At 39.2% G+C, this 20,226-nt stretch overlaps 2 protein-coding genes across 7 annotated transcripts in view; both read left to right on the top strand.

Moving 5' to 3' along the window:
- LOC121513254 (NLR family CARD domain-containing protein 3-like) overlaps positions 1 to 20,226 on the top strand; it is a 945,231-nt gene that overhangs the window by 277,418 nt on the left and 647,587 nt on the right. The gene's annotated exons all lie outside the window — the stretch shown is intronic.
- LOC121513252 (vacuolar protein sorting-associated protein 13B-like) overlaps positions 1 to 20,226 on the top strand; it is a 481,863-nt gene that overhangs the window by 142,183 nt on the left and 319,454 nt on the right. For all 3 annotated transcript variants that reach the window (XM_041792863.1, XM_041792864.1, XM_041792862.1), the window contains exon 20: positions 19,531 to 19,637. In XM_041792863.1, the coding sequence (XP_041648797.1) occupies positions 19,531 to 19,637 (107 nt within the window). The remainder of the gene's footprint in view (positions 1 to 19,530; positions 19,638 to 20,226) is intronic.

Below are 20,226 nucleotides of genomic sequence, written 5' to 3'. Positions count from 1 at the left end.
TTGGCTTTTTTGATCTGTGACTTTTGTTCTCGGTGAACAACAGCCCTTTTTTATTTTTAATTAAATCTGTATTGTCCATATGAGATCAAGATAACAGGGTTTTTTAATCTCCAGTCATATAAATTTTGCCACTGTGGCCACAATAAGCAATAACTTTCATTTACGTATCTCTTCTGTCAGAGGTTGTATTCCCTAGTCCTGATTTTCATCACTCCAGAAATGTTATTTACATGGCCGTGTCTTCTCCAACAATCATAAATATTAAAGTCTGAGTGTATCACCTCCTGAGATCACAGTTAAAAGTTCAGAGGGAGTGTCGTGGAATTAGCAATGCACTTTAATGTACAATGAACTGACCGTGGCGTGGAAGTCTGGCCCTTTTGTTAAACTTTGAGAACTGCTGTTTTTTAAGTCAGGTCAAAATTCAACTTTTCTGCAATTAAAAAAAAAGAATGAATAAAAAGATATCATATTTGTTGTTCACATATTCAAAGTTAAGATGCTGTGTCTCCTCTTCATCTTCCTGCTGCTTTCCCGGGGCTCCTCAGTCATTCCAGGCTGTGTCAAACATCTATGGCAGGGGTGTCCAAACTATGGCCTGGGGGCCAAATGCAGCCCATGGTCCAATGTTGATTGGCCCGCAGCAAATTCATAAAATAAAATAAAATGTGGCCCACATCTGAACAGGAAGCTTGTGCTTGTATTGTTGTGGCTAAACTGAGACAACACTGTAAACCAGGGGTGTCAAACTCACTTACAATCTGAATTTAGGTCTAACCTGAGGGCCTAACAGGGTCAAGATTTAACCAAAAACTGACAACCGTGTTTCCAAAGGTAATGAGTTATAGGTGAAATTAAACAGTGATGATAAATGATTAAAAAACAAATCAAAATGATTAAATATCACAGCATCAATGTTACTGTGTGTCCATGTCAAATAAATGAACGAATAAAAAGATAAATAAATGAGTTTAAAGGTTCAAAATCTGAGAGAAAAAGTCAACTTTATAAGTCCTAAAGGTCAAAACACAAAATTAAAAGTCAAAATAAGGTTTTAAAAGTCAAATATATGAGATAGAGAGTTAAAATCATGAGTTTAAAGGTCAAGATATGAGATAGAATACAAAATTGTGGATCTAAAAGGTCAAAATATGAGATAAAATTCTCAATCAGGAGTTTAAAAAGTGAAAATGTGGGATTAAAAGTCAAAGTTAGGAGTTTAAAAGGTGAAGATATGATTTAAAATGAAAAATTGTGAATGTCAGAGGTCAAAATATGAAATATAAAATCAAAATCCAAAGTTTAAGTCATAATCTTGGGATGCAAAATGAAAATATGAAATGAAACCACAAATTAATTTAATTCTCTCATTCTGAAATTTTATCTAAATATTTCTACTTTCTACTTTTTCAGATTTTTATAACTTATGAAGTTTTTTTTTTTTTTTTTAGTCTTCAAGGTTAAATTTACATTTCTATACTGGAGGAAATCTGCAGACCTCTTTCAGGTGAGCCAGTTCTATTAAGGTATGATACCATCTTGCGGGCCGGGTAAAATTGCACCGTGGGCCGCATTTGGCCCCTGGGCCATTAGTTTGACACCCGTGCTGTACATTGTAATGTGTATCTATATAATAATATCGTGTTTTCTACCAGCCTGACTAGTTTTGGCAGCAAACAGCAGTACCAGTACATAATAACCACTCTATGAAAGCAACAGATATCCCAGATATCTTTTCTTATTCATTTGTGCCTTAGTATAAAACCGTCTTAAAAATGTTAACCCATTTTCTTAAAAACAGAATTAAAGTTGGTTAAAATTACTAAAATGGGTTACAAATGCCCACAAAGTGGTGAAATGGGGTTTTAAATGTAGCAGGAATGGGTTGAAAATGGCAAAAATAAGAAAAGAATGGCAAGAATGGGTTAACTGAGGCAGAAAAATTGGCAGAAGTGGGTAAAATTGACAAAAATGGGTACCACACATAATGAAATGTGGTTAAAATGATTGTCAAAAGTGGTAAAAAAGAAGTCTAATAGTTCTAATAATGGGTCAACAGTAGCAACAATAGGCAAAAGTTGACCAAAAAAGTGTGAACAATGTGTTGAAATATGTTAAAACTGGTGGGAGAATGTGGCAAAAATGGTCAAAATTGAGGAAAAGTGATATTGGCAAAATTAGGTGGGTAAAGTGGTTAAACAGTGGCACTAACACTAACTAACTGAGCTTTTCAGCCCCCAGTTCAAGCAGGCCATGGAGTAAAGCTCTGCCCAGATCAGCTCATCTAATGCAGGCCCTTATCAGCTGACAGTCAGCTCATTTGCTCTAAGCATGCTTATGGCTAATTGCTCTGAGGCGGCCTTATTTAAACTGCTCCTGCTTGGCCACGCTCTGCTGCTCTGACTGCAAGCTGCTTCTGCAACCCTCCTCCACCCCAGCTCCTCCTTCATTCTGCTTCTGACTTAATCAGTGTTTTTAGTTGTCATTGATGTGTGTTCTGCTCTTAAACTTTTGCTGCTTCTCTTCCTTACTTTTGCTTTCCTTATCAGCAGGAAGAGCAATTGATTAGTGACTTCTAACTTTATTAATAGCTGCTAATAAATTATTTATTTCCTGCTGGTGCCAGGATTACCTCATTGGACACTTTCAAAACTAAATCTGTGCCCACATCAAATCATTAGAGACTCTCCCAGTTGCTGCCAGAATGATTAAGCATGTTAAATCCATCTTACAGGAGTAACCAGTGAACAGTGCCATCCTGTCACCCTTTCTGATTATTTTGCCATCATAATGCCCTCTGAAAATAGCCTCAGTGCACAGAAAGAAGGGGGACACTGTCCCATGTAAAGATAGGGTTGAACCGGGATTCTAACAAAGAACAGGAGAGGCCTACAGAACGCAGCATAATGCCACAGAATGAAAACTGTATTGTAAATTAATCAAATGAAAGAATCAATCTTCTGCCCCTTTAAGCACAACGACGCGTTACACTCGACAATTACCGTGTGTGTTGTAATCCATCGTTGTGCTCAAACGTGTTTAATGTATTTTGTACACACAGGATTGTCCCGGGGTCTCTCCGGCTCCAGTGACATTTCCTCTGAGCTCCATCTCAGCGGACAGCAATAGATGTAATCAGAGGTAGTAAAGCATTGAAGGCAGGTCATTGCAAGGTGAGCCAGCAGCTCCACACATTATGTCCACACTCCCTGAACTTTATGGTGGGGTGGTATGAGAGGAAACCTGAGAAGGCCAGGGAACAATCCGGATCAGAGGACAGAAGAGATGAATCCTAAATGTGAAAAAGACGTGCCTTTAGAAAGCCCATCAGGGCCTCAAGTCAAACCTGTAGGTGAAGTAAGGATGCCACAGTTATCCTAAGTAGAAGACACTGTTTTGAGTTTAAGTTAGAAAATTTGGGCTTTAGTGATTTATCTTCTTGTTCTCCAACCAGAAAATCGGTGTTACATTCCCAGCTGCATGTTGGAGTTTCCTCCATCATACTGAACCTCTAAGTCAAATGACAGAAATAATTGGCTGATAATTTTTAGTATGGTATATAATTTTAACTATTATCATTGTTTCAAGATTAAAGAATTATTATTACAGTTGTCAACTATTTATCTATGTGGTATAATCACATTAACCAAAGTTTCACTCAGTAGTTTTATGATAAAGACTCTGATAGTCCTGATTTATGACTGGCTAGAAAACACATCTCTAAATGTTTAATTTCTCTTGACTTTAAATGAGCTTCTCTTATTTTAGAGATGTTCCAATACAATTTTTACCTCCTGATTCTGTACCAGAGCGTAGGGCAGGTACACTCAACGCGTGGCTCTTTTATTATTTGTGGCTTTTCTATGTCTTAATTTTGAATATTATTCCCCAGAAAACCTAAAAAAAGGGAAACTTTTGCCCTTTTTCACCGTTGTTTCCACTTTTCACCCATTTAAGCTACTTTTTACCTTTGAATACCACTTTTTCCTGTTTTTTGGCCCATTTTTGCCACTTTTCTTGCAACGTTTTTCCCATTTTGCCAATTTATCTTATTTTTTGCCCATTAAGGCTATCTTTTGCAATTTAATACCACTTTTTCCCCCACTTTTTTGCCCATTTTGACACTTTTTTTTGCAACTTTTTACAAATTTTTTTTTGCCACTTTTATCCCATTTTTGCCATTTTTTTATCCTTTTTCTTCCCATTTTCACCGATTTAAGCTACCTTTTGTAATTAAATACCACTTTTTTTCCTAGTTTTTGCCCATTTTAGCCACTTCCTTTTACCATTCTTATCCTATTTTTGACCCTTCTCACCATTTTTTTCCACTTTTTGCCCATTTAAGATACCTTTTGCCATTGAATACCACTTGTTCTCTTTTTTGCCCATTTTTGCCATTTCTTTTTGCCACTTTTAGCCCATTTTTGCGCTTTTCATCCATTTCATTTACCTTATGCCACTAAATACCACTTTCTTCCTCTTTTTTGCCCATTTTTTGCCACTCTTGACTTCTTTTTGCCCATTCTGGTCACTTAACACTCATTTTTTGCCATGGTTTTGCCACTTTTGGACCATTGTATGCCAACTGTAACTCAATTTTTTGTTCCTTCTCACCCATTTTTGCTACTTTCCGACCCTTTTTCCACTTTTCCTCCCCACTTGTCATCATTTAGATTGTGGCTCTTACAAAGGTATTTTTCAACAGTTTGAGAGGGTTGAGTAACACTGGTGTAGGGTATCAACATTTACCAAATGTGGAAAATGTGCTCCCTATCTCTCTGTCTCTCCATTAGGCTCTATTCAGGCTGCCTCCATAATGATCAGCGTGTTTGAGCTTCTGCAGTTAGACACAGCATGACGTGATGACGAAACAGCATTGGCTGACAGCCGCTCTTAAAGCAGAAAATATGGCATTACCATTCAAGCTAGTGGCAACAAATGATCATAAATGTGTTTAAAAATGGATAAAAAGAGGTTGAATATCATTTCTGTCTGTGTGGATTTAATCTTTAACATCTCTGAAAAGTTCCAGGCTTACTAGAAAAGCTTCCGTTAGGTTTACACATGCATGCTTAACCTTTTAAGCTCTGATTTTGAAAGAATGTCCTCAATAATGTTTCACCACTTTGACGTTTTCATTAAAGAATGTCTGACTGGAGATGGCGTTTTGATATCTTACCAGCTTGACAGGAAGGATTTGTGACTCTCATACAGAAGATCTGATTGCCTTCAAATATCACATGTATGATCAGTGTCATACGTCTTTGTTCCTATCACTGACTTTAACCAATCAAGCTCAGATTTAGACAGAAAGGCTTCAACATTTGTCCTCAACACTGACATGTCTTTTATTTTCATTCATTCATAAACAGTAAGAGTGTGTTCTAGCTCATTTCAAGTCAAAGAAAAAAAGTTAACATCAGAAGAATTTTAATGTTACTCATAAGCATTGTTGTAGTACTTGAGGTCCTGATTTGGGGGACTGGTGACTTGGACTTGGTCTTGAGCTTTAACTGCATTAGGACTCGAGGATGAGGAGGAGGACTGGAACCTTTTTTCTCATAAGGGCTGTTTTATTCTAACAAACCAGCAGTCAAAACTAATAAAAACTAAACTGAAATCAAACACAGAAAGTGAAAACAAAATAAAAATAAAAACTAATGAAAAATCCTAAACTATTATGACCGTGCTGCCTCCTACTGTTGAGGAGCAGTACTACCTCATACACAAAGTGCACTGTGCTCGTCTTTATTAACTTCATGACACTCCTGAGAGGATCTGCTGCTTTGCTGCGGCACATTGCATGGGTCTTTCTAACACCCATTATCACATACCTATGTTTATGACACCTCGACATGCACTGGGGTGCAGAGGCCCTCCAATGTTGCTTGCAGCCCTAGTTTTAATTATTTATCTATTTTAACACAGGCCCTGTACAGGAAGAAGAAACCAGTCTGTTTGACATGCTGGATGTCTAGAAGCTCAGTAAATACACGCTCTCATACACTTGCTGTTGGTAGACGCTGAAACCGTCCTCTGTGCTGGCAGTGGTCTAGAGATCAAGATGATGCCGGCGTTAACAGGAAATTCATCTCATAGAGGCTAATATGTGCAGCGCCATGAGGGCAGCATTCATTTTATAGTTGGACGATGATGGTGAGGGTTCTAACCTGAATATTTGAACTGTTTTAAAGGGCAGCCATTTTCTGTAGAACATTTTCTGTAGTAGAGAAGATTTAGAGTATTGCTCGGTCTAAAGTGCTGTTTTCCCTCTCTTTGCCATGGGGCCCTTAAGGTCCACAGGAACCCTCAACTTGTCTTCCTGTCCTGGGGCAATTAGTCTCAACACAGTAGTCATAAACTCTCATCACTCTTAGTCCAGGGTGTGTGTATGTCAGCGTGCTACCACAAATGTGTGTGAGTGCAGCAGCAGCCGCAGGAGTTATCCACCGAGCAGTAGTAGTAAAATCTCATCACGTTTAGTGGTCCTCTGAGGGTCCTGGACTCTTCTCTCTGTGTGTGGTTTGACCTGTCATGGCCCTCAAACTCCACACATGCCCACTTAGATAAACAGGCAGTAAACACAGGCAGTCCTCGCCCCACTCTCTTTCCCTCATAGTATATACAAGGCCTGCAGATGAAAGGACTCCTTCTCCACACTAATAGCCACTAGGCTTTGGCTTCCAACAGCTTTGTTGTGTTTAAAATTAACAGTTCAGCAGTCGAGTTCAGAAAGCTTTAAATAATAGAAGAATACACGTCTGAGATCAGCTTCACTACACACCTGATCTTAAAAAGTAAAGTGGTGATAAATGCACCCCCATCTCAGTTAGTGTTGAGTTTTAACTCCTGCAAAAACATCAGATGTTGACAAAAAGGGCTTTTATACTTAGTTTGAATGATTGGAAAAACATTTTTAAGATTTTCTTGTTTTTGTGAATGAAAGCAAAGCCATAACACGAGTCTCAATAATGAACCTGAAGTCATGAGCAACATTTAAAGCAGTGTTACTCAACCCTGCTCAACCAAAGAACCAAATTGTTGAAAAATACCTTCACAAGAGACACAATCTAAGTGGTGAAAAGTGTCAAAAACAGCTTGAAGTAACAATAAAAATAAATTAAAAGTGGCAAAATGGTCAAAATGCAACAAAAATGAGTAGAAAGGGCTGAAAATGGGGAGGAAATGTGGAAAAGGGTCAGAAAGTAGCAAAAATGGGTGAGAAGTGACAAAAAATGAGTTATAGGTGACATTTAATGGTCTAAATTTGGCAAAAAAATTAGTGAAAAGTGACTAAAATGGGCAAAAAAGCAGTCAAGAGTGGCAAAAAATAAGAAAATAGTGGTATTTAGTGGCAAAAGGTAGCTGAAAAGTGGTGAAAAGGGGCAAAAATGGGTTAGAAGTGGCGAAAAGAAGTGGCAAAAAAGAGAAAACAAGTGGTATTTAATGACAAAAGGTAGCTGAGATGGGTGAAAAGTGGCAAAAAAATAGGTAAAAAGTGCAAAAATGGGATACAAGTGGCAAAAGAAGTGGCTAAAATGGGCAAAAAGTAGGAAAAAGTGGTACTTAATGGCATAAGATAGCTTAAATGGGTGAAAAGTGGCAAAAAAAATTGGAAAAAATGGGGCAAAAATAGGATAACATGGCTAAAAGAAGTGGCAAAAGTTGGCAAGAAAAAAAGATAAAACAAGTGGTATTTAATGGCAAAACATATCTTAAATGGGTGATAAAAAAAATTGTGAAAAGGGAAAAATGGGATTAAAGTGGCAAAAAGAAGTGGGCAAATAATGGGCAAAATATTTGAAAAAGTGGTATTTAATGACAAAAGGTAGATAAAGTGGTGAAAAGGGGCAAAACTGGGATAAAAGTTGCAAAAAAGTGTCAAAATAGGCAAAAAAGTAGGGAAAAAGTGATATTTAATGGCAAAAGGCAGCTCAAATGGGTGAAAAGTGGCAATAAATGGTGAAAAAGGGCCAAAAAGTTTCAATTTTTTAAAGGTTTTCTTTGGGAATAAAATTTCAAATGAAGACATAAAAGAGCCACATAGGGCTCCAGAGCCACACGTTGAGTGAGCAATACTGCAGAGAAACTCAGTGACTAATGATAGTTCAGAGACAGGCTTTAGAGGACTTTATCGCTACATTTTGCTAGTTCAGGACAATTTATCTACGTTTGAATAGCTGTGTGGATAGAGGGAAGCTTAAAGATGACCTGCATTCACTAATGTTAATGTAAGAATAAGCCATTCTTCTTAACCCTCTGAGACGGGCGTGTTATTTAAAGATAGATAACTTTTGAACCATAGATCTTTGCCACGTTTCCCCCCCCCGAAAGCTCTCTCTGTTGTGCCATTCTAATGATGCTATCCATGCCTTTGCAGCCCTTCCAGAACGTTTTCTAGCGAGCCTGGGACTAGGCTGACTTTCTGGGGTCTTAAAGATAAAATCCACACCAGTAACTCTGATACTGAACGTTTTTTTTTTCCCCTTTATAATCAATTTTGCAATCATTCCTGCCATTAGCGGCGTTTGTATCCCAGAATGCATTGTGACTGGGCTGTGACAACCAATGGCAGGCTGTTTAATTGAATAGTAGCATTGGTATACGATGCTTATGTCTTTATGTGAACAGTTTCATAAGCACCTGTGTGTCTTCAAGCATGATTCTATCTATGTATCATAAAGCTAGAGAGATAACAGGACCCAGGAGGGTCTTTTTTACTTTTTAGATGGAGACCATGTCCTGATCATAACACTCAGATTAGAAGTTGAGGGTTAAGTGTGGCCTCTCTGGCAGTTGCTGCTGCTGTTGCTTTTCTACCTTCAAAGACTCGTCCTTCCTTATTCACCCTCTTCTGCTCTTCCTCCCCTCTCCCATATATCTCTGGCCTCCCTTCTCTCACTCCTTTCTCCTAATCTTTCTCTTTGTTCCCATCATTTCTACTCCTGATCTCTTCCACTCCCATGTTCTTAGTATCTCAACACCCAATCTCCCTCTCCTCCTCTGTCCTGCTGGTCTGATCCCCTTTGGGAGCTTTTAGTGTGGTTAAAGTCGTGGACTCAGCATTGCTTTTGTACATCAAGTCTTTATTTGTGTGCAAACAGGCATCAAATACAGCTCCACAGGTATAGACAGGCGTTTTTTGCATCAGCATGCGTGCATACAGAAGCGACATGCACGGTACTTAACCCTTCTGTTCCAGAGAAGGGTTCCACCGAGACTTCATTCAGCAGCGACTAATTACAGAGCAGATAGAAAAGAGCTCTTCTCTGAAGCATCAGTACACACATGTAAAAAACAAGGATTCTCACTGAACATTCATCCTGATCTTTCTGGTAAATTCAAAGAGTTTTCAGCACATCTTATGCAAAGCTGTGGACTTCAGGTTTCATTCAGCAGCAGTAAAAAGTCATTCACTCCTCCTTGTCCATCTCATTAGACTCTGACCAGGGCTACAAGTCAAGCACATTGGTTAAAGCTGTTCTCCAAACTAAAAATGTTTCTGGCTCTCTCTGTTTCCTTCAGGCTTTAATCGTCCTCCATGCATCTCTGCAGTTGGTGAAGTTATTCCAGCAACACCAGTTTCTGTCTTTTTTAGACCTACAGACCCATCATTAATGTTAAGCTTTGTCCTGCATGCACCATTTAGTTGTAATGTGCCTTTGTACTGGACAGTAGTGTAACCTGTGATTTCCATTATGATAGAGAACATAAATGTATCCTGAGTCTACTTGCTAGGAGATCAATGAAAATGCAAAGAATAATGATCATTTTGAAGCTTGTGTTTCTAAACTCAAAGCAAAAAAAAAAAATGTAAAAGCTGAAGTTTTTACTTCCTTTACTAATAACTCTAGCTTGGCAATTAATCGCAAATTAGATTAAATCGCAATATGGCCCCAAATTGCAGACATTGCAATAATTTTTTATCCCGAAATGTGTCCAAATACCAATGTGATATTTTTTTGCAGCAGAGATTTCATGCTCTACACATTATGCATACATACATGTCTTTTTTCAGGATGGTTTACTAAAATCATACTTTTCGTGTTCATGTATGTGATTTTCTTAATCAAAATGAGCATAACATTAAACAATTATTGTCCCTTCAGTGAAACATTTGATATCAAATTTGAGCCAGACTCCCAATTAGTTATTTTTATCTTATATGTTTGTTATAATATGGTTTTCAGATTGAAAAAAAAAGTCAAAATTACACGTTTACCAGGTCAAAGTCTGAGACAAAAGTCAAACTTATTAGTTCAAAAGGTTAAAACACAAAATTCAAGGTCAAAATAATGATTTTAAGGGTGAAATATACGAGATAGAATCTCAAAGTTGGCAGTTATAAGAATGAAAATATTGCATTAAATTAAAAATCAAGAGTTTAAAGGGTAAAATCATGAGTTAGAATTTTTTAATTGTGAGGCTTAAAGGTCAAAATGTTGGTTAAAAGTCAAAGTTAGGAGTTAAAAAGGTCAAAAGGTGAGATCAAATTTGAAATAGTGAGTTGTAAAGGTCCAAATATGACTTTAAATTCACAATTGTGAATTTAAAATGTAAAAATATGAAATAAAAAGTCAAACAATAAATTTGATTGAGATGCAAAATTGAAAATATGAAATGAAAACAAATTGATTTCCCATTACCCATTACTTTTTCAACTTTCAAAGGTTAAGTTTACATTTTTATACTACAGTAAACATGCAGACGTCATACCAGCGGGACAATTATTAAATTATTATCATATTTCTATTATTAAATAATAGAAATAAACATTTCTAAACATTCACTGCCATCAAATGAAGTACAAAGTAATGTTTTGCTTTTACTTTTATTACATAACTTTTTAATATATCAGCATTACCGCTAAAACAAACATTCTTGATTGTAAGTGGTGTGATCTGCAGGCTTCTGGTGATGTAACATTGTTGTTGTTATAAGAACGCTTGAATGGACCCCAGCTAAAGACAGCTGCTAAATCACAGACCTCCCTCCTCACACAGAAAGAGAAAAGCCCTGAGCCAGCTGAATGATAGCAGCGATAAGGAGTTTTCAAGGTAACGATGCGAAGCTTAAAGTGTCTGTGGGAAAGCAGAAGCAGAAGTGTGTTTATTTGACTGAGATCTGAAGTGTCTGTCCTGTTCCTCTTAAATTACAGCGAGGCTCATTAAGAGTTCAGACAGAGCGCTGTACGTGATGGATATGGTAATGATACATTAATGCAATCAGGACCAGGTCTGCTTCCTTTCTCATTACCAAGGCTGGCTGTCTCGCTGACGGTGACTTTGAGTATTTTCCTCTGGCGTGATTTGAGGTGAGGGAGACTGAGAGAGAACGTATTTCTGTGGGCATATCAGAGAGCTGTGGAGGAGAGAGAGGACAGGGAGACAGATAACAGCTGTAAAAGGGAATATCAAGGCTGCTTGGGTTTCAGAGGGAGAACAGGCACCAACTGGGCTGTCTGCTGGTCTTTAAACAACCAGAGAGTTTCTGTGGATTTAGAAAGAATCAGCCAACACTGTGATATGGATAGCTTTAAAACCTGTAACTCCAGATAGCAGCATTAATTCAACAACCACTCATTTGATTTAAACTTAAATTATTCTTCTGTTAGTTAATCATTTATAATGTTCAGTCTGTGAAAAATAAACCTCAACATTTTAGGTTTTCACTGTTTTCATAAATGAACAAAAACAGTCAAAGCTGTCCGTCCTCATGTTTCTGAGAGCTGCTACTGCTAAATCCAGATCAGCACCTTCCCCTAAGACAGTGGTTCCCAAAATGAGGGTTGGGACCCCCAGGGGGGTCACAAGGCACTGAAGAGGGGTGGCGGGAAGCTTTCCGGAAAAAAAGATTGATTTAAATTTATTGGGGGTTGAATTTGCTTTGAAAATGTTATTATATTCTTGAAAATTTGATAAATTTATTTGTAATTTTTGGGGAATTTGATTTGAATTTCTTTGAAAAATTGTTTAGAAAATTTTAGGTATTTTAGGGACTTTTTTCTTTAACATTTATTTGTACATTTTGGGGAATTTGATTCACATTTCTGGGGGAATTAGCTTTAAAACTTTTAGGTAATTTCACAAAAATTTGAGAAATGTCTTTGTAAATTTTAAAGAAGTTGATTTGATTTTTTTTATTTTAGAAATTTGGAACATTTATTTGTAGATTTTGGGTGATTCGATATAAATATCTGGGGGAAATAGCTTTGTGTGTTATAATATAGATTTAGAATGGTTTATAAGATAAGGAACCTGAAGAATAATCACATGTTAAATTGCAATTGCAATGTTGGGTGAAAAAATTGCAATTATATTGTTTTCCCAAATTGCTCAGCCCAACTCTTAACATGCAGTTAAATGTAAATAACTGCCATTTATTAAAAGTTTTACCTATAATTGAAAAATGGGTGAAGGCACTAACCAACAGGACATTTTCTGGGCTTTTTATGGTCAAAATAAGAGAAAGAGTCCAGAAACTCAGGAATTAAAGGGTTAAATGAGTTCCTTCTAAAATGAAGCTTAGTTGTAACATGAAATCTGTGCTTAAATTTGTTCAAAAACTCCCTCAAACTTAAATTTGTCCATAATGCTTTGTGCAGAGTCGTACCCTTTGACCACCTCCAGTGTGGTGGGGGTCTCTAGTCTCCGGTGTGTTATTTTTGGGGTACAGGCTGAAAAGTTTGGGAACCCTCCTACTGAGAGATCAGCAGTATGGACATGCTTTTGTCTTTTTCAGTCATTTGAGACAAGAATGACAATGCTGAATTATGAAATAATTAACGATAATAAAAAGTGTTTTTAAATTATTATCTGTAATTGCATACATTTGTGTGGACTGGTCCATACTAGAAAAAGAGCTAATTATGTTTAAATGTCTGTCCTTCATCTATATTCCTGGTAGATAAGCTGATGCTTGCCATCCTCATGCTCCTCAGTTGTTAGACGGTGATGTCACCATCATGCTGACTCGTCATTCCCGTTACATGCCTGTGGATAGGCAGACTTCTCCTCCTCATCCTTTGACGGTTGATTCTGGAATGTGACAGAGGCTCCGCTGCTTTTCCATGTTGTTGGGGGGGTGGGGGGGTGGGGGGGTGTAGCTTGTCTGGAAACTACTGCACTAATCAAACCATTACATCAACTTAGCACAGAAAGTGAGGACAGTTGTGTTTGGTAGGTTATTCTTTGCTGTAATAATGTTTATTGGCCATAAAGCTAAACTGTTGTAAAGTCTGTTTATTTCCCTTTTAAATAGAGCCACGTTTGTAAGGAACATGCATTTGTGGGATGAGCAGCAGAGCTGAGTATGTGGGTTGTGTCCATGAAGGATTTGCCAGATCTTCTCTGCCTGTTCTGCGGTTGCCGTTGACTCTTGTTCTGAGCTTCTGCTACCTTCAGGTCCTGATTTCCACCTATTATATTTAGCCACTTGCCCAGTTTCATCAGAACTTGACGACATTCCTTTGTTAAAAGAAGAACAAAGAACAGCAGTGAGTTGTTTTCTTTTCAAAAACGTCAAAAGTCGTGTACTGACATGTCTACAGCTGCCATGGTTCATGTTATGCAGCTGTCTATGAAGTTTACTTCTCGGTAGCGGCGACGTCACATGTTTTGTTGCTCTAATTGGCTTGTAAAGATGTGACAGACAGCACGTTCATCCAGTCACCCTCAGAGTTTTTTGTCTGCCCTTTCCCAAACGCTGTCCATGGAAGGTTTACCAGATGGATGTGTGAAACAAATCCATCTGGCGTGTCAGGTTTTCATGTACTTCCATCAAGCTCAGAATGGGCCCTGACTGAGAACAGGCTTTCCTGCGGCCAGAATCAGTTTCCAGTCAAACCTGCCTGTGTCCTTCCTGAACCCAGGGCTAGAGCAGCGCTGTCCCGGGACTGCTGGGTCACAGCACAGCAAGGAAAGCCACAGCAGAGTTTGTGTGTCAGATGGTGATGTGTTTTTGTGTGTGATGTGTGGCTTCATGTGCCAGAGTATGAGTAAGTTTACTCCCCCTCACTGCAACATGTGAATATAAATAGAAATGCCCTCTTATGTCATAGCTCTTACCGTACACACCTGCACACAACATTTACTGCACACACTGTTCCTGAACCCACCCACACACAGCTGAGTCTGAGCTGGCACTCTCTCTCCCTCCCTCTCTCTCTCTCTCTCTCTCTCTCTCTCTGCTTTCTTTTCTTCTTCCCATTTTTTTCCCTTCATCTTCCTCTTTATCTCCTTCATCTTCTTCTCTTACTCAAACAGGAAAAATACACATTGGTAGAGCTCACATATACACTAGCAGAGCACCTGTCGGACTGCACAGCTTGCTCCAGGACACCTTCGAGTCATGAGCTCATCGGAAAAGCAATTAAGAGCAGCGTAGGCCCCGCACACTGGCGTAATGTTTTGTTTTGCTACTTGGCTTTAAAATTAACCAAACCTGTCAGAAGTCATCTGGCTGACATGAGCGGGGCTGTATTTATTTATTTTCTGTTGTAGAAGTTAGACACAGGGTCCCGACGCTGCCGTAGGGCCAACAATGGAAGGATTCTGAGGGGGCAATTAGCAAACTTAAACATGAATCATCCCCTCTCAGTTTTCTTTGGGGTGGGGGGTGAGCACCCACCACCTCTTTTTGCCTCTGACGGTGGATCATGGCCATGTGTTGGTGGGGTTGTGACCTCTGTAACCCCACTCAGGGCTTCGGTCTCTTCTGTTGGACTTGGTTCCAAACCAATTATAGATTAAATTGCTTTCCTTTAAATTCTAGATTATTTAATTCTGTATCTATTTATGTTGATGCATAAACCATTTAACATCAGACAGTTAAATATGATGGCAGGATGATGTGTGGATGTAAGATCACTGCTGCCGTCGGCCCAGAGGAGAGTGATGGTCATCCCTCCTCTCATTCTGGTCTAGTGGTTCTCAACCTTTTCAGCCCGCGACCCTCAAGATAAAGGTGCCAGAGACCGGGGACCCCCACTATACCTGAAGGTGGCTGAACACAGCCATGCACATTCAAGAATAGTTATGTGGAGACAAGGCCGCCCATTAGACGGGATAACTGGGAGAGCTTTCTTTGGCCCAGCCAAACTGAGGGCTGGCAAAATCAGTGTCCATAGTAAAGTTTAGCTGGTTTATTTTAAATTTAACCTGAATAATACCCACTCTTATCAAAGAAACACACAGTAGCCCTTTTAAAAATGTTAAAAATAGCTAAAATAGGTTAATAATGGCAAAAAATGATGGGAAAGGTGGTGAAATTAGATTTTAAAAGTAGCAGAAATAGCTAAGAAATGCCCAAAATTGAAAAAAGTGGCAAAAAATGGGTTAATGTGGCAAAAAAAGGGGCATTTTAGGTGGTAGAAGGGGTTAGAAAGTGGCTGAAATGGCATCAAAATGGCAAAAAATAGTTGGAAATTTGGTGAAATAGGATGAATATTGATACATACTGGGAAAAAAGGGTTAGCTGAGGCAGAAAAAGTCAGAAATGAGCAAAAAAGTGGTAAAAGCGGTTAACAGTGGCAGTTATGTGTCAACAGAGCCGACAATAGACAGAGAGTGGCAAGATTTGTTTTAGAAGTGGCAAAAACAGGCAGAAAAAATTGGTGGAAAGGGTTTTAAATGACAAAAAATATGTTATTAGCTGCAAAAATGTGTAAAAATGGGCAAAATTGGTGGGAAAATGTGATAAAAACGGGTTGAAATTAGGCAAATTTGGTGTAAAGTGGCAACAGTGTCATTCAAAAATGTTCTTAGTTTGTTCAAGGCTTCTGGAGACCCCCTCTCAGTGTCTCCGACCCCCACTGGGGTCCCGACCCCAATGTTGAGAAGGTACCAGGGACCGGGGACCCCCACTGTACCTGAAGGTGGCTGAACACAGCCATGCACATTCAAGAATAGTCATGTGGAGACAAGGCTGCTCATTAGGGGGGAAAAATGGCCCAGCCAAACTGGGGGCCAGCAAAATCATTGTCCATTGTAAAGTCAAGCTGTGGTATTTTAGATTTTACCTGTTTTAAATAATTTGTGTAGTAAGAAGCCCTCTTAAATATGTGAATCGTTTTGTTAAAAACAGAATTGAAATACATCAAATATAGCTAAAAATTGGTTAATAACGGCAAAAAATGGTAGGAAAGGTGAAGAAATTGGATCTTAAAGGTAGCAGACATAGGTTAGAAGTGCCAAAATTGACATAAAAGTGGCAAACAATATACAAAAAAAAAAATGCCAAAAATGGGTTAAAATGGCAATAAAGGGACATTTTAGGTGGTAAAAGGGATTAGCAAGTGTGTGGCAAGAATAAAGAATTTTAAAGAGTTTAAAATGGACAAAAAATAGTTTTAAATTGCAAAAATGTGTTAAAATTATTGGGAAAAAGTGATGAAAACGGTTTAAAATTTGGAAAAATTGATTTAAAAGTGCCAACAGTGTAGTTTGAAAATATTCGTAGTTTTTTTTAAGCATTTGGAGACCCCCCCCTCAGTGTCTTATGACCCCCAAAGGGGTCCCGACCCCAACATTGAGAACCCCTGCTCTACTGTAGCCTCGGGCTGATGTCAGACGGCTGTAAAACAACACCAGCAGCTCTGTTCTTGCTTTTAACTCTAGTGGTCTTAAACTGAAGAAAAAATAACACCTTTGACATTAATGGGTCCGCTGTGGGTGTCAAGGTAAGTGTGTCTTCACAGAGGCCAGCTCCTACAGTCTGTCGTTGTGCCCACTCTCAGAGTCCGGGCCGCTGAGCAGTTTTCTTGAGGAATCATTTAGGAAGAAAGAAAACTACTGCTATTTTCATTGTCATCACTTTCTGTAATTACGCCTATGCCACCCTGTTAGAGCAGAGAAAAACAACAGTCAGCCTGCTGCTGAGGTCACCTTCTGACCATGCTCGGCCTTTTATGGGGCTGATTGCTTCAAAGGACGTGTCACTCTTCTGCAGAAATATCAACACCGCCATGAAACAAGAAAACAGTGCGAACAGTGAAGGCTGGCTCTTCAAAGCTTCAGAGCCAAGGGCAGCACATATTGTGTTTCTGTTTCTCAGACTACAATTAGAGAGACATGAAATGGATGGTTTGGTCTGCTTATTTTAAAGAGAGACCTTTCTGAGCGTTGACGGATGTACCTGTATCAGAATGGCCATGGCTGTCATCGCCAACAGAAATGACGAGCCATGAAGTGACAGCTGCTCACACCGGTCTGAAAACACTGCATATACACTCAAGGCATCATGGGAAAAAGCAGAACAGGGCAAGGACAGTTCCAAGAACTGTAACTGCTCCCAAGTCTTCTTATTAGAGCCGTGCATTGACTGGTCTCATGATTCATTACAGTTACCTGTCCAGGATGCATCAAGATTCATCTAATGCAGGGGTGTCAAACTCAAGGCTCGGGGGCCAAATCCGGCCCATGGAACCATTAAATCCGGCCCGCAAGCTTATATGATATCTCTGTTCTAACTTGCCCGTCAGTCTGAGGTCTGCAGATTTCCTCCTGTATAAAAATGTGAACTTATACTAGATGATTGAAGATATCCTTGTTAAGTCATAAAATTTGAAATAGTATGGAGTAAAAATATTTAGATAAGAAGTCAGAAATGTGGGGGGGGGTGTTTTAATTTCACATTTTCATCTCATGATAAGGACTCAAACTTAAGATTTTGACTTTTTATTTCATACTTTGAGCATTTCAACTGATAAGTTTGACTTCTCATTTAATATTTTGAGCTTTAAGATTCATAATTCTGATTTTTCAACTCAGATTTTGACCTTTTTAATCAATTATTTGGGAATTTATCTCATATTTTCAACTCCAAACTTTGACTTCATTATCACATAGTTTGACCTTTTAGACTCACAATTTAAAAATTTGAATGACGCAGACAACAAATGACAAAACCTGAGCAAGACAGAACACATACACCACCAGGCTGGCGTCATGATATCCAGGATTCCAGTACTGTTGTTTCCATGATGTTAACCGGGTAGAAAAAAAGTCCGTCCATCAGGGTTTACTTTCTTCATGACTGGTTGCCAAATTTTGACAAATCCCTTAGCATTGTCATGAAGGGTGTAAGTCAGTTTTTGCAGGGGAAGTACTCTCAGTATTTCTTTATACCAATCATCCAGTGTAGGGGTGTCCTTTGAGATCCAAAAGTTAAGAATAGTCTTTCTAGCTATGTACAGAAGTATTCCAATCAGTTTATATTTTGACCTTTTTAGACTAATAAATTTACCTTTCTCAGATTGTGAGCCTTTAAACTTATCTTTATATCTTTTAAATGTCAAAATCATTTCTCATCAGTGCTGTGTCTTGTTTTTTTTTTTTGTTTGTTTGTTTTTTTTTTTCACACTTTATTACTGGTGAAATGAGGTTGACAGTTTCTGGTTATAATGGTGACCCTGTTAGGCCCTCAGGTTAGACCTGAATCCAGAATCCGGCCCCTGCTGTGACTGTGTTCGACACCCTGCTCTGGACGGTGGCTGGGCTCAGTCTTAGAGATAGGGTAAAGAGCTCAGACATTTAGGGGGAGCTAGGAGTAGAGCTGCTTACTTCACATCAGAAGTAGCCAGTTGAGGTGGTTTGAGCATCTGATCAGGATGCCGCCTGGTTGCCTACCCATGGAGGTATTCCAGGCACGCCCGTCTGGGAGGAGACCTCGGGGAAGATCCAGAATGAGCTGGAGGGATTACATATCCTGTCTGGTCAGGGAATGCTTTAACCTGACACGCCAGGTCGATGTGTTTCACATATCCATCTGGAAAACCTTCGATAAACAGCGTTTGGGAAAGGGCAGAGCCTTTGAAGAAAAACTCAGTGGGGGATTGGATGAACGTTCTGTCTGTCACATCTTCACGGGCCAATCAGAGCAAGAAAACATGACGTTGTCGCGGCTACTGTAATAAACTCCATAGAGAGCTGCATAACATGAACCATGGCGACTGTAGACATGTCAGTACACGACTTTTGTGGTTTTTGAAAAGAAAACAACTCACTGCTGTTCTTTTTTCTTCTTCTAACGAGGAAATATTGTCAAGTTCAGATGAAACTGGCGCTTTAGCAGCATCCATGCTAATGTCTCCCACCATAACTGCACCGGCCTCTTTTTGCTGCTCGCTTACATCACGACTCTGCCGCACCTGAAAGTACTGCCCCTCGTCGCTGATTGGTCCTGTCACAGTCTAACCAGGCCCAAACTGTTCAGACAGGAGCTTCGCAAGATGGATTTGCCAGTGAGAAACAAGGAAACGGGCGTCTCCATCTGCTTAGGCTTTTACTGGGACTTTTTCACTGCTGATGTTATCTCTTTTGTGCTTCTGCTGCAAAACTAATTCCCCTACATGGGGCAATAAAGAGAATCTGAATCTGAATTACATTTTCTTCAGTGTTAACTAATTTAATCTATTTTTTTTCTTTTAAATGACCAGGTGCTGTACTGCTGGTATTTTTAGAACTACATTTATTTATAGTCCTGATATTTCCTTTAGTGTTGAGTAACTCTATCTTTTCTTTAACTGACCAGGTGCTGTACTGCTGGTTAGTGTCCAGGGCGTTGCTGTCAACGTGGACCCGGTCTTCTGCACATGGCTGTTGTACCAGCCTCACAGAGGAAGCAGCCGGCAGCAGCAGGTACCTGATCCTTGTTCACATTCTCTAACAGTCTCTGCCCTCTATAATTAAAGTAGTTACACCTCTGATGTGAATGTCAAACGTACCTGCATGGTTCTGTTTTGGTGAGGTTAATCTCAGGTTTCTGTGAGTCGTCCCTCATGCCTTCTCTTTCTCTGGTACCTTTTTCCATGTGCTGTGCTCTCTGTCTTCCATCCAGTCTCTCTTTATTTATTTGACAGGGATCATGATGATGGTTATGAACATTGAGTGCTTTGTGTGTGTGCTGTACATACTAACACACACACATGTGCATGCACCTACACACACATATAAACCAGACATGCTTCATGTGATTTAACTTGGACAAAGCCCAGGTTCAGCCTATAAAGGGACATAAATATAGTCTAGTACATGAACGTTTGTGTGTGTGTGTGTGTGTATATACGCTCGTGTTTGACAGACAAAGGGAGATGGAGTTAATTGCACCATCCCCTTACTCTGGAGGTTGTTCCTGAACAGGAGTAAACAGATGTTAAGAGTTGAACCTCAGCCAGTGTAAAGTATACACACCGCTGGCTCCTGTGTTTCTGGACATTCTGCAGCAAAC

Source organism: Cheilinus undulatus, linkage group 8, assembly GCF_018320785.1.
Source record: "Cheilinus undulatus linkage group 8, ASM1832078v1, whole genome shotgun sequence".
In the NCBI taxonomy this organism is placed as follows: Eukaryota; Metazoa; Chordata; class Actinopteri; order Labriformes; family Labridae; genus Cheilinus; species Cheilinus undulatus.
This window is presented reverse-complemented; position numbering and strand designations above follow the sequence as displayed.